Source organism: Schistocerca piceifrons, chromosome 4, assembly GCF_021461385.2.
Source record: "Schistocerca piceifrons isolate TAMUIC-IGC-003096 chromosome 4, iqSchPice1.1, whole genome shotgun sequence".
Lineage (NCBI taxonomy): Eukaryota > Metazoa > Arthropoda > Insecta > Orthoptera > Acrididae > Schistocerca > Schistocerca piceifrons.
The window spans coordinates 159,356,792-159,373,784 of NC_060141.1; the positions used below are offsets into that span (position 1 = coordinate 159,356,792).

Below are 16,993 nucleotides of genomic sequence, written 5' to 3' on the forward strand. Positions count from 1 at the left end.
CATCATTAGGGAAGATCAGTTCACATGTGTACAGATAAACGTCAGAGAACTCGTACTGCACCTGAAATTCGCGAGGAAACAGATTGTATGTGAGCGGCTTCAATCTCTGTCTCCATGAAAAAGGTTTAAAGGCTGCATAGCGGGCAAAAACCCTTTATTACGCAAACAAAATAAGGTGAAACGATAGCAATGGGCACGGTAACATAAAAATTGTAGAATGCTGTAATGGTCTAAGCTGTTATTCACGGATGAATCTAAGTTTGAAGTACCTGGAAGCCATCGTCGAAAGTTGTTTCATCGGCTTCGTGAAGGAAATGTGAAGCGTAGTGTGTGACACCAACGTGAAGCCTGGTGGACGGTCGGTCATGGTGTGGTGATGTTTTGAGGGTGATAAAGTCCGTGGTCTACTGAAAATTAATTAATGTTAACGATGGAAGGATGCAAAAGGATACTGATCAACAACGCAGTTCCATCTGGAAAGGAACTTATGAGTTATGGGTTTGCTCTACAGCAGCACAACGGTCCCAAACATGCTTCTACATTGTGCATGGGATGAGTCAATATAAAAGAGAAATGTGGGAAACTAAAGAATGTGGTATGGCCACTCAGTCATCTGACTTAAATCTCAACGATTTCTTATGGGAGAAAACGGAGGTCATCTAATGTTGGAGGACTACGGAATAATTTCTAGACGTGTTGGACTACGATATTTATAAAACAGTACAAAATCTCCAGAATGCCAAGAGTTTTCACAGCTGTTCTGAGAGCAATGGGTGAATACTCTGAAGAGACTAAAATCTGAAACATGTTGCACTGAACTTAATGATAGAGAGAGAAAAATATTTATTTTGTTGATGTATTTAGTCTGTACAGTTTGTTTGTACGCTGAAATAAAGTGTACAGCTTTTTTTCATGGGCGATCGAAAACTTTTGACCGGTAGTATACTTCTTTCAAAATGCTCACAACGAGAGAAAGGGAAAATTAAAAGTCATAGCTCGAAATGCTGAGAATCGTCCTTCCGATGCGCAATTCGCAAATGGAACAGTGAAAAGGGGAAACTGTTTTTGACAAACTGCCTATTGGCTTCTGTCTCGGGTTCTTCGGCCGACGTTCGTCTGATGATTTTGCTGAACTTTCGCCAGTACGAGTGGCTGGCATTGTGAAAGCTTCACACTCTATTGAAGGTGATGAACTGCCGAGCTCACGGCCGCAGACTATATGTACCTGGCGCGCTGACGTACGAGGACTTCTCCGCGGTCATTTCCGCTGCGGTACTCCTCTTGCTACCTGTGACGGTCGTTCGCTGCAGTACGCGGAGTCAGGATCCGTTTACCTTAAGGCTTTCTTCTTTCTTATTGAAACTATTCCCGTATTTTTGTATTTCTACAGCTTCTCTGAACAAGCGGGCGTGATTTTATTACGTGGTCGATCTCACTCAGCGCGTGCTCTGCCACGGCCGAATTCCCCACCTGCCCCAACCTGCAATGTCGCTTATGTCCTTTGATTCTGGTGCTGATTGATCGTCCAATCATTCCGACATAAACTTTTCCGCATGTGCATGGTATGACACCATGGTACATACAGTCTGCGACCGCGAGCTCGGCTCCAGTTCATCACCGGGAATGGAGGGTGAAGCTTTGACAATGCCAACCATTCGTGCTGGCGAAACGTCAGTAAAATCATCAGACGAACGTCGGCCGAAGAACCCGGGATAGAAACCAATAGGCAGTTTGTCAACAAGTGGCCAAGAAAGTCTTAACAATTTTGAAATTATTTTTGTTTCAGAATTACGATACGTCACACACTGTAAGGTGGTCTCAAATATCAAAGATCGTTTTCGACACTACATTAGGTCCTAGTGTAAAGTGGAACTTCTAGACTGATTAAAGAACTTATCTGAAGACCTTAATCTAGAGTGCGGGAACGGCGGAATAAATGAAGTGAAGAGTGGACGCGTAAAAAGGGCCAGAAAGATGTAATGGCGCGGAATGTTGGAATCGCAACATGATGGTGAGTTGAGGATGGACTGCCGGCGGTGAAGCGGGAACGTAAGGTAGAGTAGGATGGGGCAGGCAGGAGGAGAGGGAGTGCCTGGTAATGGCGCGGGAGCGAGCGAGCGCCCTACCTGCACACGTGTCTCTCCCGTGTCCGCACGCACGCTGTCTCCGCGGCCGCCGCTGGAAGCTGCGTCTGCAACAGGAACAGTCAGACGTTGTATTTATATAAGGAGGGAGCAAGTGGGGACAGTGCCGAGAAACTTATAACCACACCGTAATAAAATGTAAGGTGGCTGTAATTTTGCACCTTACAAGAACTCATCCACATACTTTGCCGTGATCCACAAACACAATTAAGTATCATGTGATAGGTTGTACATCGTATATATGAATATATAAAGGAGACTGACATTGTCACGTATGTCTTGTGAGTAATTGTCAACGCTTATTGCATGAAAGGTGACGGAGTTTCTTTATTATGAAAACGGTGTAATGAATGATTGCCTATACTAGTGCCGGCAGGGGTGGCCGAGCGGTTCTGGGCGCTACAGTCTGGAGCCGCGCGACCGCTACGGTCGCAGGTTCGAATCCTGCCTCGAGCATGAATGTGTGTGATGTCCTTAGGTTAGTTACGTTTAAGTAGTTCTAAGTTCTAGGGGACTGATGACTTCAGAAGTTAAGTCCTATAGTGCTCAGAGCCATTTGAACCATTTGAATCTATACTAGTAGAGGTTGGAACGCCAGTGGAGATGAAACGGCAGGCAGAACTCAAGCTCTGGGTGGAAGGCCCGCACAGGTGTTAGTCCTGCTTAAACACAGGAAGCAGTTACACGGACGTCGTGGCACCTGAGATCTGGAGCACAATAGGGTGACGGCCGGCCGCTATTATAGTAGGGGCCGTAAGGATAACCGGATAACACTTCCGAACGCTGAAAATCTTGGACGCAGGTGAGAGGAACGAAGAAACGGCACCTCGGAAACCACGCAGGCCGGGTTATTTTCAAGCATTTTTACTCAGAAGCGTATCATTGTACTAGTACAGGTTTTTCCTCGCAAACTTCCCGCGCTGGACGACAAAAGACTTAAATATGGTTGGTCGGCGTTCGGAAGATTCTGTAGAGAGGGAGTATATTCCGTGGTTTCGATCATTCGTTTTCGGAATTACGATGGTGATGAGCCAAGCCTTGCTGGGAAGCCAGCTCTGGAGAGACGTGGTATTCCGTTGTGAGCGCCCGTGTGTGACTGTCGCTCGATATCAGCTTTGTTGGTACGGACGGACTTGCTGTCTTTGATCTCAGGAGAGTTTAGAGTTATAACAGTTAGGCACTGTCCTGTAACGAACCTATACGATTCTGGACTTCACCTCCGGGTTGGAAGTCGTCGTTGAGTAGGCAGCGTTCAGTAATTGAGAGCACTTACTCTGCCTATACTTATGTTGAGACGTTATCTGAACTCTGTCCCTGTGGCTGGGAATTCGCGATTCTCGTCTGTAGAACACAGAGAGGAGAAGGCAGTATCAGAGTATATTAGAGGACCGCCTTTTGTCGTCCTAGTGTTTGAAAGAGTTTATTTGTGGCTGGAGTTCTTCCATCGTCGCAGACGAGTACGAGAACCATCACTTCGACGCACCGGACGCAGTACATACGGTGATATCGCAAATTGCTTCGGCTTATTAGAACTATAAAACTAAACAGCTGTGATCACGTTAGTTTATTTCCACTGAGGTTCCACACCACCGTATATCGTCTTTGAAAGTGTTGTCTTCTAGTGCTTGGTACGTAGATGATGTCACCCATTTCCCGTTATTGATATTACACCGCGCAGTCATAATAAGGGCATAGTTGGGCAATTTATTAGTGATTTTACTTAGGAGATGTAAACTTTGTAATATAAAGGTTTTTTAAATCTAAAATAAATATATGAGCAGGTACAACGTTTATCATTTAGTAGGATTTGTTACCTTCATCATTCATTGTGTTTAAATTGTAGCTTATAGAATTAAGAGATCCTAAGATCTGCTTCATGGGGTAGTCAGACAAGGCCAGATCTTCATTTTAGCGTTTATTACTCTCCGTTGAGAGCATTCATTTTACACCCGCCCGGAGTAACATCTTGGTAAAAAAATGACGGACCACAAATGGATTATCTGTATGGGATGGAAATCGGTAGATGTACAGACAGTCAAATGATCACAATTTTAGAAAAACTGGAAGATTAATTCAAGATAACGACCTTCACAAATTGAGCAAGTCAAGAACGCGTTCGTCCACCTTTGGGCCTTATAGGGGCAGTTATTCAGCTTGGCGTTGATTAGTAGTTGTTGGATGCCCTCCTGAGGGATATAGTGACAAATTAAGTCCAAATGGCACGTCATATCGTCAAAATATCGTGCTGGTTGGACTTTGCAGCCCATAATACCCGAAACGTTCTCAACTGCGGAGATATAGGACGACCTTGCTGACCGATGCAGGATTCGCAAGCCCGAAGACAAGTAGTTCAAATGGCTCTGAGCACTATGGGACTTAACATCTATGATCATCAGTCCCCTAGAACATAGAACCACTTAAACCTAACTAACCTAAGGACAGCACACAACACCCAGTCATCACGAGGCAGAGAAAATCCCCGACCCCGCCGGGAATCGAACCCGGGAACCCGGGCGTGGGAAGCGAGAACGCTACCTCACGACCACGAGCTGCGGACGAAGACAAGTAGTAAAAACTCTGGTCGTGTAAGGGCGGGCATTATCTTGTGGAAATGTGAGCCCAAGGTGGTTTACGATGAAGCGCGTAGAACATCGTCAACATATCGCTGCGCTGTAATGGTGCTGCGATGTCCTGCTGTGAAAAGAAATGGCACCTCAGACCATCACTCCTGGTTGTCGGGCCTTTGGCAGGTTGGTTCTCAGCGCTGTCCAGGGCGGCTCCAGACATATATTTTCCAGGCCGAAGCTCTACGTGGTTGCTAAACACTTACTTGGCGAGCAAGATCACCGGATCTCTCTCCAACTGAGGACGTTTGGAGCATTATGGGCAGGGCTCTCTAAACGACTTTGAATTTTGACAATGTAACTGGCCAGCTGGACAGAATTCGCCACGTTATCCCTCAGGAGGACATCCATCAACTCTGTCAGTGCCAAGCCGAATAACTGCTTGCGTAATTGCCAGACGTGACCATCGTATTATTGACTTGTTCAATTTGTGTAGCTCTTTCTCTTGAATTAATCATCCAGTTTTTCTGAAATATAATAGCTTGTTTGTCTGTACACGTACATTACATCTGCCGATTTCCGTCCCATTCGGATAAATCCTTCGCGGTGCAAGGTCGTTTTTTCTTTGTCTTAAAGTTTATTTTAAGACTCTATGCACTACCACTAAATAAATACATTTTGCAGCTTCATATGGTTTTGTTCGACAGAACATTTTTGTCAAAATAGACTAACGGAAGTGGAAAGTGTTACAGCGTTAACACCTTGCCTGTACGGTACCGAGCTGATACTCCAGCACTGCCTGTAGACTGTGTTTATTAAAATTTCTTCTGATGCGAGCTTATTTCCAGAGTGTCTAGTACAGAAGGAAACCTTCCCTACAGACGAAGGATGGTGTAAGTACTCGAATGTGTCTAACGTTACCGAAGTTTTCATGTGGAGATCGCAGTACAGCACGGCCACATGCAAATGCCGCTTATCCTGACCTTTCGTATTTGGAAAATGGTCGAGTGACAGGCGTGAGGGACATGGGAACATCATACCGACTAATCACACACAGTTGGTACCTTGACTGTAGAACGACCGATAATTTGACGGACTGAGGACAACAATGTGACGGAAGAGTAAGTACGGGTCGTTCCAGAAGGACCGCACCACGAGGACGTCTTAGGACTGTTCGAGTAGCTCTGACGAATAGACTAATAACAACAGCTGAAATCCTAGCAGAGGTTACAGGCAGTACGTCACCACGAAAAACTGGGAATAGATTACTGGAATGTTGATTGAGATCTCGATTTGCCATGAGAACTTTACCGCTGGCATTATACCACAGACGACAGGGACTTTGATTGGTACTGTGTGATATTCAGCAATGAATCTTGTTTCTAGAGCACTAGCCCACGAAAGGCAAAGGTCCCGAGTTCGAGTCTCGGTCCGGCACACAGTCAAGTCATATCCCACAGTTTACAGACTGCCAAGGCCAGGACACAGTCCTGTGGGACGGTCCTGAGGAACGAAGACTTCTATTCTTCGGCAGTTATGACTTTTCAACTAATTTTACATCCAATTAGTCCAGCATACTTGTGTGGTACCAACAAGTTATTGTTTTATACTCTGCAAGGTAATCAACAGAAAGAATCTCTTCCCTGTTGCAGAGAACTCTAGCCCTAAGAGTCAAGGCAGATGAAATCGACTTCTATTTCATTTTCTCACTGCCACTGACTTGTATCCGCGGTTTAAATCGCTATTTAGTTTGTGGTGCCTGGCGTTGGACCTACCTCTCATTCACAGCGGCAATGCCGTGTATAAATTTAAAATATTGCTGCGAAGCCCGTTTTCTTTTGCTGAGCATTCGGTAAATGCGGCAAAAATCTAACAGAAATCGTTATCTTAATTAATAATTACTGTAATTACGTCTGCGGGGTCTGTTGTTTCAAATAAATGCAATCGGCAACTTTACATTAGCGTATCGTGCGCGTTCTCGTTGTTTTCATCTGTGGTTGCAGTTTTGAGAGTCCTTCATGTGGATCATTTTTCAGAGAATCTACTTCTGAATGCAGACACCCATTTACGAACTGTTGGAGCGTAGTCCTTGCAAAATTTAATCAACTTTGTATGAACTTCTGTTGAAGACAAACCGTCCGAATCAAACAGTTATATCCCAGTTTCTCTGTTTCAGTAAAGGAGGCAGAGGAGACACGGAAGAAAAGCCACGCACAATTCTGTGCATGAATTTCAGGCTAGGGTAAAAAAAATCATTCGAAACGTAGAATTACGCAACAACGATAAACTTGAGTCCACGCAAATGACATTTCGATGACACCTAGAGATTTGTTTTATTAGCTCTCACACTTAGTTCTCATCCTTAATATCTGTCAGTAGAGGCAGCACTTTTATTTACTTGGTTAGAATTAAATTTCTTTAATCTGACAAACGCCTCAGTCCTTATCTGCCGTCTACATTGCCTAAATTTCACACAGATATGTCTGTAAACGAAGTCTTGCTCCGGCTCGACACCGATTCAAGCTCGGGAATGCTCAGTAGCAGCCAGGCTACATGTCCATTTGACAGTGAAGCGTCAGCAAGGAGCATTAGTGATGAAATCATAGGAGGCAATGTTGTGCAACCTTGGTAGGGACAAGATCAGGCTACTCGGGAGTAGGATCTTACAATCTGAGACAGTGTTCCGGTGTTCCGAGACAAACTTCCGTTACAATTTCCGCAAACGTGACGTCAGATCCATCTAGCAACAGAAATATGAACGTCCATTGGCTGAAAGTTTGTATACGTATACTAGCGAGACGCCACTCAAAACCTACGGTCGAGTAACCGGGGCGGCTCTAAAAGAACGGTCGCGAGTAAATATTTCAGCTGTTGAACAAGATAAAGTGAAGGTATTAGTTATCAGAACGCCAGGTGTCGTGGGCAGTGTCTATCAAGAGTATGGCAAGGGAGAACTGTGTTAATGTATCGTAAACGGTTGAATATAACGGCGTAGCCCAGAGCCGCCATATTGCAAATTCTGTGACGTGTGTGCCAAAGTATTTCCTTTATTAATACGAGTATAGTACAAACATTGTTAACAATTAACAACTGGCACCCCTAAACACTCCACTTCAGCAGGATCGCAACCTACATGGAACCTGGCGCCTGAGCGCTACTTCTGTGCGAAGAGAGACTACCGAAGCAGCAAGACACCAGGTTAGTGATAAAGCGACCAGAGAAGTACTTCCTTCTCGCTACAATGCCACTGAGGGCATTGTAGTATGACAAGCTGCTTCCTAAAGACCGTGCCGACGCTAAAAGCCCTAGTGGACCATACAATAGCGGCGTGTGGCCGCTGAGTTTTTTCGGCAGATGCAGCTTCACTTCGTGTGTGGCCACGGTGTTGTCAGACGCACGCAGTCTGCGTAGTGTGTTTTGTAGCTATGAGAATATATAAGGGTAATGATGTAGCTTGTACCGTTTTCTTGCAGCTTGCACATAGATGTCGTTTGTAGCAAGTATACAGTATTTACCCTTAATAGGTCACAACATTCCTGCTTGATAGCTTCTGTATGTAGCTAAGTGGAGTGGAATACTGTGAATTAAACTCTTATGATTTTAGTGCTTTGGTACAACTCTCTGTTCAGCTTTAGTGACAAGGAATCCTTAACGCATTGGACAGTGAAGACGTGCTCGTGCACACACTTGCCGTCTGTGAGCGTTTTAACATGAAGATATATGGTACTCGGACGCCGCGTGGCATTGCCGTAACCACACCCCATTGTGCACTTCGTCGACAAAATGTTTTGCGTTCCGTTATGCCTGTCTGTGATGCGATGCGCTGTAAACTGCCAGATAGAATCTCCGGCTCGTGTAGGTGTTTTTTCCCTTCGAAGTACAACACACGCTGCTGACCTCTGTGCGCAGTCTCCTCAATTTGCGCCGACGACTGTCCTCTAAACTATCAGAGGGTACCTTTCTTGCTTATCACGCCATCACTACGTATTCTCTGCATTATACTCAGGTGTCCAGCTCGCTTACAGAGGCGGATAGTTGCCTCCAATATATAGCTCTGTGGACCAGAGTCGACTGCCGCAAATCGCCGAGTACATTGCTGGCCATTTAAAATGAACCACCAGGAAGGATAGAAAATATCGAATTCTTAATGTCTGTATATAGTATAGAAGGAAGAATACATTATAAAATTTGTAGGTGATTTGGGGGTGTACAGGGTTCGAAACTTACTACACAATGCTGCCAACACTGCCAGCAAAAAAGAAGACCCTATCCTGGCTGAGCATCGAGCAGAACTGAGTTTGGAGTCCTGTCAAGTGATACTCAGAAATATCAAATAGCGATAAGTTCTGTAGAATTTTTTTTGACAATTAGAGGGTGCCGAATCGGAATTTTTTAGGTCCTGCCAAAATTTCGGCCTGAACGGGTCAAAACTGGAAAATAACCACGAAAAAACATTACTTTTTTGAGATTTTCGTTTATAGCTCAGAAACGACATAGTTTTCGGCAACCTTGAATAGTTCTGAAAATAGAGGATAAAATTTCCCGGAAAATAGATCTGAGTGACTTTTTTCGTCAGATCTAGCGCATGGCGTGTTGAACTCAGGAGGAGATGGGCCATCTCAGGAATTCGCCCGGCGCCCTTGCCGTGGTTTGTTGCACGTCCATTGCTGAATTCCATCCCCCACTCGTGTCACGATGTTATTGGAGTGGTTCGTAGTTGATATTTGCCGTGGTGGACGGTTTAAATGTTTATGAGATTGCATTGACTTTCCCTTCTCATAGGGGATACTTGTTGCTTCGAATTGTTTGTCACAGTAGACAGTCATTTTCAGATATTTGTGAAAGCTACGTTTCATTCATTCAGGTCTAAGTAAAATTCAAGTTCTGCACTGTTTGATGGCTACCCTGAGAAGTTGAGCATCAGCACCAAGGAGAACGATCGAGCTAGATGCTCCTACAAAGATCTATAGAAATTATCTTCAACGAAACAATGGTTAACACATGCCGCTCAAGAAAAATTCCTCTATAATTCAAAGGAGAAGAATCGCTTAGTATCATTGTTTATGGACAAATTGGCCAAAGTAGGCCTAGCTTCCAAGCATGCTGTGGAAGACGCTGGTACCTTGATTGTCAACACCGCACTATCTTTGGCCTCCTCCCCACGTTCAACCGTCATAGTTGTTGAGGAAGACGTGGACCTTCTCGTCACACTAACAGGCCTCAGTGAACAGAACAATGTATTATTGATAAAACCAGGGAGAGGGAAAATCCCACCGCAGTTTAACGCTCCTCAGGGAATTTACGATCCCACTCTAGTTACCATCCTGTTTTTGCATGCAGTCAGTGGCTGTGACACAACTTCTCCTCTTTGTAATTACGGCAAAGTGAATGGTTCTGATGGCTCTGAGCACTATTGGACTTAACATCTGAGGTCATCAGTCCCCTAGAAATTAGAATTACTTAAACCTAACCAACCTAAAGACACCAAACACATCCATGCCCGAGGCAGGATTCGTACCTGCGACCGTAGCGGTCGCGTGGTTCCAGACTGGAGCGCCTAGAACCGCTCGGCCACTGCGGCTGGCGGCAAAGTGAAGTGCATGACTACGCTGAAGAAAAATTCTGAGGACTTCAAAATGGCACACAAATATTTAGAGATCAGAAAGTGGACAAGGAGGCGATAGTGGAATAAACGATTCCTCATCAAGTTAGTTGTACGGTCGTATACGCGGCAAGTAACTGAATCACCTCAGATACAGAATCTATATCAAATCGGCATTCAGTACAACTGCCAATATCGCTTCTCTGCCACCAATGAGGATGCTGTTTGCCAGCATATTCTCCAAGTGTACTACCAGGTACAACAGCGTCTGGGCCAAAATAAAAATCGCGAGGAATGGGGTTGGACGAGGTCCAAGCATCGCCTGGTTCCAACCGCTATGTCTCAGCCGCCAGCACCTGATGTTTTTCTGAGCTATATCGCATGCAACGCAGATCGATTGTCGTGGATCTCCACTGTTTGAAGCACGAATGCAGCCGCTTGTCCTATTTCAGAGGAAACCACTCAGCCTGTAAGATCAGCACAGTCACAAAGAGTGGGATTACTGTTAGTTGGGAGCTCCAGTGATTACGGTCCTCTGGTAGAGAGCTGAATGGAGCGTCTAAATCAGAGGCTCACACAGTTCTGCGGCCGTGTAGGCTGCGCTGCAAGTTCCTCGACTTGCCCCATAGGATGCTGAGGTTTCGGGTTCCGGTAAGTGGGTCACGAGTCCATTACATGCAGGTGTAGTCTACGTGGGTAGTGGGGACTGTATGTCGTGGATAGGGCGGGGGAAAGTACCAGAGCTCCAAAAACTAATAGTAAGCATTGATCCTCAAATCGTTATAGGCACTGAAAGCTGGCTAAAGCAGGAGATTCCTGCAGTTAGGAGTAGTTTATCTTGTAGCAAAATTGAAGTAAATAGTTCCATTGAGTTAGTATGGGTAGAGGAATAAAATAATAATTGCATCCTTCTACCCATCTCCCAACTCAGATGATACACTCACTGAAAGTTTCAAAGAAAACTTGAGTCTAATTTCAAACACGTACCCGGCTCATCCAATTACAGTTGGTAGTGACTTGAGTTTACCCTCGATATGTTGCCGCAAATACATGTTTAAATCCGGAGGTATGCATAAAACGTCATCCGTAATTGTGCTTCACACGTTCTCTGAAAATTATTTCAAGCAATTAGTTCATGAGCCCACTCGAATAGTAAACAGTTGTGAAGAACGCTTGACCTCGTAGCAACAAATAATCCTGATCTAATAACTAGCATCAAAACGGATTCAAGGGTTAGTAAACAGCGGGTTCTCGTAGCGAGACTGAGTTCTGTAACTCCCAAGTCCACCAAAAATATAGGGAAAATATAGCTATTAAAAAAAAAAAAACAGATTAAAATTCACTTGACGCCTTCCTGAGAGACAACCTCCACTTTTTCCAAATTAACAATGTAAGTGTAGACCAGATGTGACTTGAATTCAAAAAAATAGTATCGACAGTAGTTGAGAGATTCATGGTTCAAATGGTTCAAATGGCTCTGAGCACTATGGGACTCAACTGCTGTGGTCATCAGTCCCCTAGAACTTAGAACTACTTAAACCTAACTAACCTAAGGACATCACACACATCCATGCCCGAGGCAGGATTCGAACCTGCGACCGTAGCAGTCGCACGGTTCCTGACTGCGCGCCTAGATGAGAGATTCATGCCAAATAAATTAACAAGCGACGAAGATATTTGTCCATGGCGCACAAAACAAGTGAAACACTGTTGCAGAAACAACGAAAAAAAGTCTACTAAATTCAAACGAACACTTGCCCACGACTGGCCTTCTTTTACAGAAGCTCGAAATTTAGCGCGGACTCCAATGCGAGATGCGTGTAATAGTTCCCAACTACGAAACTTTCTCTAAACCTGACAGAGAATCCAAAGAGATTCTGATCGTATTTAAAGTATGCTGGCGACAAGACACAATTAATGCCTTTTCTGCGCGATAACAATGGAAATACTATCGATGACAATGCTGCTATAGTAGAGCTACTAAACACAGCCATCCAAAAGTCCTCCACAAAGAAGACAAGTATTCCAGAATTCGAATCAAGAACAGCTGCTAACATGAGTGACTTAGAAGTAGATATCCTCGGAGTGGTGAAGTAACTTCAGTCACTTAATTAAAGCAACTGTTTCAGTACCAATTAGATTCCTTTCAACAGCTCCATATTTAACAATCACATACAACAGCTCGCTCGATGAAAGATCAGTATCCAAAGACTGAAAAGCAGTACAGGTCACTCCAATATTCAAGAAAGGCAATAGGAGCAATCCACTAAACTTTAGGTCGATGTCATTGACGTCGATATGCAGCAGGACTTCAGGACATATATTGTATTCGAACATTATGAAATAGCTCGAAGGGAACGGTCTATCGACACACAGTTAACATGGATTTACAAAACATCGTTCTTGTGAAACACAACTATCTCTTTACTAATACTAAGTGTTGAGTGCTATCGAAAGTGATTTCAAATTGATTCCGTATTTCTAGATTTACAGAAGGCCTTAGCCACAGTACCTCACAAGCGGCTTATAATCAGATTCCATGCTTAGGGAATAGCGTCGCAGTTATGCAACTTGACTAGTGATTTTCTATCAGAGAGGTCACAGTTCGTAACAACTGATGGTAAGTCGTCGAGTAAAATAGAAGTCATATCCGCTGTTCCCCAACGTAGTGTTATAGCCCCTCTGCTGTCCTTTATCTATGTAAATGATGTAGAAGACAATCTAAGCAGTCGCCATATGTGTTTTGCAGATGATACTATCGTTTATCTTCTAGTACAGTCATCATAAGAACAAAACAAATTGCAAAACGATTTAGAAAAGACATCTGTATGGTGTGAAAATTGGCAATTAATCCTAAATAATAAAACGTGTGAGGTCATCCACATCAGTTCTAAAAGGAATCCGTTAAACTTCGGAAAATCAATCAAATCTAATAGCAATTACGAAGAACTTCAAGTGGAAAAAGCAAACTGAAAATGTCGGGGGAAGGCGAACAAAAGACTGCGTTTTATACGCAGAATACTTAGAAGATGCAACAGATCTACTAAAGAGAGTGCCTACACTACTATTGTCCGTCCTCTTTTTGAGTATAGCTGCACTGTGTGGGATCCTTACCGGATAGGATTAACGGTGTACACCCAGAAAGAAGGGCAGCGCGTTTTGTATCATAGAGAAATAGCGGAGAGTGTGCCACGTACATGATACAGGATTTGAGGTGGACATCATTAAAACAAAGCAGTTCTCTTTGTGGCGGGATCTACTCACGAAATTTCAATCACCATCTTTCTCCTCTGAATGCGAAAATATTTTGTTGACGCCAACCTGTACAGGGAGAAACGATTATCATAATAAAATAAGGGAAATCAGAGCTCGCTAAAGATGTAGGTGTTCGTTTTTCCCGCGCGGTGTACGAGATTGGAATAATAGAGAAGTATTGCGAAGGTGGTTCGACGAACCCTCTGCTAGGCACTTAAGTGATACAGTCTGCGAGTGTGTCAGCTACCTCGCTTCGCAAGACCTGGAAGAAGCCGTGTTGGAAGTAAAGAAGGAACAGGAGACAGAAATGAGGACTGCTTCAGACGGTTGTCAGCAATATTTCACAGTGTTGTTATTACAATTTCCCTTTGTGAAATCTCATGACATTGAGGTAAGAAACACTATACTTCGATTTCAACTCTAATTTATTTTGTAATTATAAATTATTAATTTCCTGTTGTCTGCTATGAACTGAAATTAACCTTCTATTACCTTACTTAGCAGTAACATAATGATATATATTCTCATGCTGCAGACAAATCAAGAGAAGACGAGGGCAGGGGAGGTTTGAAGCACGAAAAGGAAGAAATTTACACTCCTAGAAATGGAAAAAAGAACACATTGACACCGGTGTGTCATACCCACCATACTTGCTCCAGACACTGCGAGAGGGCTGTACAAGCAATGATCACACGCACGGCACAGCGGACACACCAGGAACCGCGGTGTTGGCCGTCGAATGGCGCTAGCTGCGCAGCATTTGTGCACCGCCGCCGTCAGTGTCAGCCAGTTTGCCGTGGCATACGGAGCTCCATCGCAGTCTTTAACACTGGTAGCATGCCGCGACAGCGTGGACGTGAACCGTATGTGCAGTTGACGGACTTTGAGCGAGGGCGTATAGTGGGCATGCGGGAGGCCGGGTGGACGTACCGCCGAATTGCTCAACACGTGGGGCGTGAGGTCTCCACAGTACATCGATGTTGTCGCCAGTGGTCGGCGGAAGGTGCACGTGCCCGTCGACCTGGGACCGGACCGCAGCGACGCACAGATGCACGCCAAGACCGTAGGATCCTACGCAGTGCCGTAGGGGACCGCACCGCCACTTCCCAGCAAATTAGGGACACTGCTGCTCCTGGGGTATCGGCGAGGACCATTCGCAACCGTCTCCATGAAGCTGGGCTACGGTCCCGCACACCGTTAGGCCGTCTTCCGCTCACGCCCCAACATCGTGCAGCCCGCCTCCAGTGGTGTCGCGACAGGCGTGAATGGAGGGACGAATGGAGACGTGTCGTCTTCAGCGATGAGAGTCGCTTCTGCCTTGGTGCCAATGATGGTCGTATGAGTGTTTGGCGCCGTGCAGGTGAGCGCCACAATCAGGACTGCATACGACCGAGGCACACAGGGCCAACACCCGGCATCATGGTGTGGGGAGCGATCTCCTACACTGGCCGTACACCACTGGTGATCGTCGAGGGGACACTGAATAGTGCACGGTACATCCAAACCGTCATGGAACCCATCGTCCTACCATTCCTAGACCGGCAAGGGAACTTGCTGTTCCAACAGGACAATGCACGTCCGCATGTATCCCGTGCCACCCAACGTGCTCTAGAAGGTGTAAGTCAACTACCCTGGCCAGCAAGATCTCCGGATCTGTCCCCCATTGAGCATGTTTGGGACTGGATGAAGCGTCGTCTCACGCGGTCTGCACGTCCAGCACGAACGCTGGTCCAACTGAGGCGCCAGGTGGAAATGGCATGGCAAGCTGTTCCACAGGACTACATCCAGCATCTCTACGATCGTCTCCGTGGGAGAATAGCAGCCTGCATTGCTGCGAAAGGTGGATATACACTGTACTAGTGCCGCCATTGTGCATGCTCTGTTGCCTGTGTCTATGTGCCTGTGGTTCTGTCAGTGTGATCATGTGATGTATCTGACCCCAGGAATGTGTCAATAAAGTTTCCCCTTCCTGGGACAATGAATTCACGGTGTTCTTATTTCAATTTCCAGGAGTGTATTTAAAATTATTACATTAATAATATAATATTGAGATTATTATTATTACTGCCAAATGCGAAATAAAGGGTAATTGTTCTGTCATTCACGTAAGTTATTTGGACACCTTTTAACTGTAGGAATGATGAAAGCTTTCATTTTGCCCTTTGTCGATAATCATAGCATACTGAGGGATAAGGAGTTGGGTTTTGGTAATGGCACCTGAAGCTACGGTAACTTCAACAAGCGCTACACGCCGTACTGTTGGACTGACGGAAAAGATTACCGAGACTTATTTTGTGGGAAATTTTATCCTCTTTATTTTCACGAATAGTCAACTTTGACGAAAACTGATTAGTTTCCAAGTTATACTTTTTCGTGTTTGTTGCCAACTTTTGAATCATTTCCGGGCTGAAACTTCCGCGAAACTTCGAAAATTCGGATTTAGGACATTCGAAAACATATAGACAACTTGCGAAAAAAACTTCTGCAAACCTTTCCTCGAAGAATCAAATTTTAACGGGACTGTTGGGTAACAGAAAAAGATACCTCATTCGATGCGGCGTCAACGCCGAAGTGTATCAGTCACAGCGGTTGTTGAGTGGTGACATGTCATTCTCTCGGCAACTCATGGCATGTCATTGAATGAGAGATCAGGAAAAATACTCTGGTCAGGGGAACAGTCCAACACCCTCTGTCATCGAGGTAGACCAGAGTAGCATGGGCATCTTGGGGTCATGTATTGTCTTATTGAAAGACAACTCGTGGAAACCACGAAGATAGGGCACAGTTACTTCAATTATCACGATAGATGTGTAATGGCTGCCGTCGAATTATCATTTATCCGAAGTTCAGAAATGGTTCAAATGGCTCTGAGCACTATGGGACTTAACTTCTGAGGTCACCAGTCCCCTAGAACTTAGAACTACTTAAACCTATCTAACCTAAGGACATCACACACACCCATGCCCGAGGCAGGATTCGAACCTGTGACCGTTGCGGTCGCGCGGTTCCGGACTGTAGCGCGTAGAACCGCTCGGCCACCTCGGCTGGCGAACCAGAAGTGATCGTGTTTTGTACCCATTGTCATCCTCTACCATCACGCCAGGTGCTGGGTCTGAATGACGATGACCAACACAGTCTTACGAAGTTCGTTGTATTCGGATCCTGCACACACAGACAAGTGCATCGCGATGTTGTATGCAGAGCCGAAATGTCTGAAAAGACGCGGTCCTTACTTCTACATCTACATCTAAGTGGTAACTCTGCTATTCACAATAAAGTGCCTGGCAGGGGGTTCAAAGAACCACCTTCAAGCTGTCTCTCTACCGTTCCACTCTCGAACGGCACGCGGAAAAAACGAGCACTTTGTTTTAAATGTTGTAGTTGAGTATACCACTGTAGATGCGCCTGCCTGTGCTGCAGCGTAGAGG

The 16,993-nt window shown here is 45.0% G+C and overlaps 1 protein-coding gene across 1 annotated transcript in view; it reads right to left on the minus strand.

Moving 5' to 3' along the window:
• The window catches only part of LOC124795690, a 371,675-nt gene that overhangs the window by 116,937 nt on the left and 237,745 nt on the right, over positions 1 to 16,993 (minus strand). Inside the window, exon 3 of the mRNA XM_047259771.1 lies at positions 2,127 to 2,191. Within this exon, the coding sequence (XP_047115727.1) occupies positions 2,127 to 2,191 (65 nt within the window). The remainder of the gene's footprint in view (positions 1 to 2,126; positions 2,192 to 16,993) is intronic.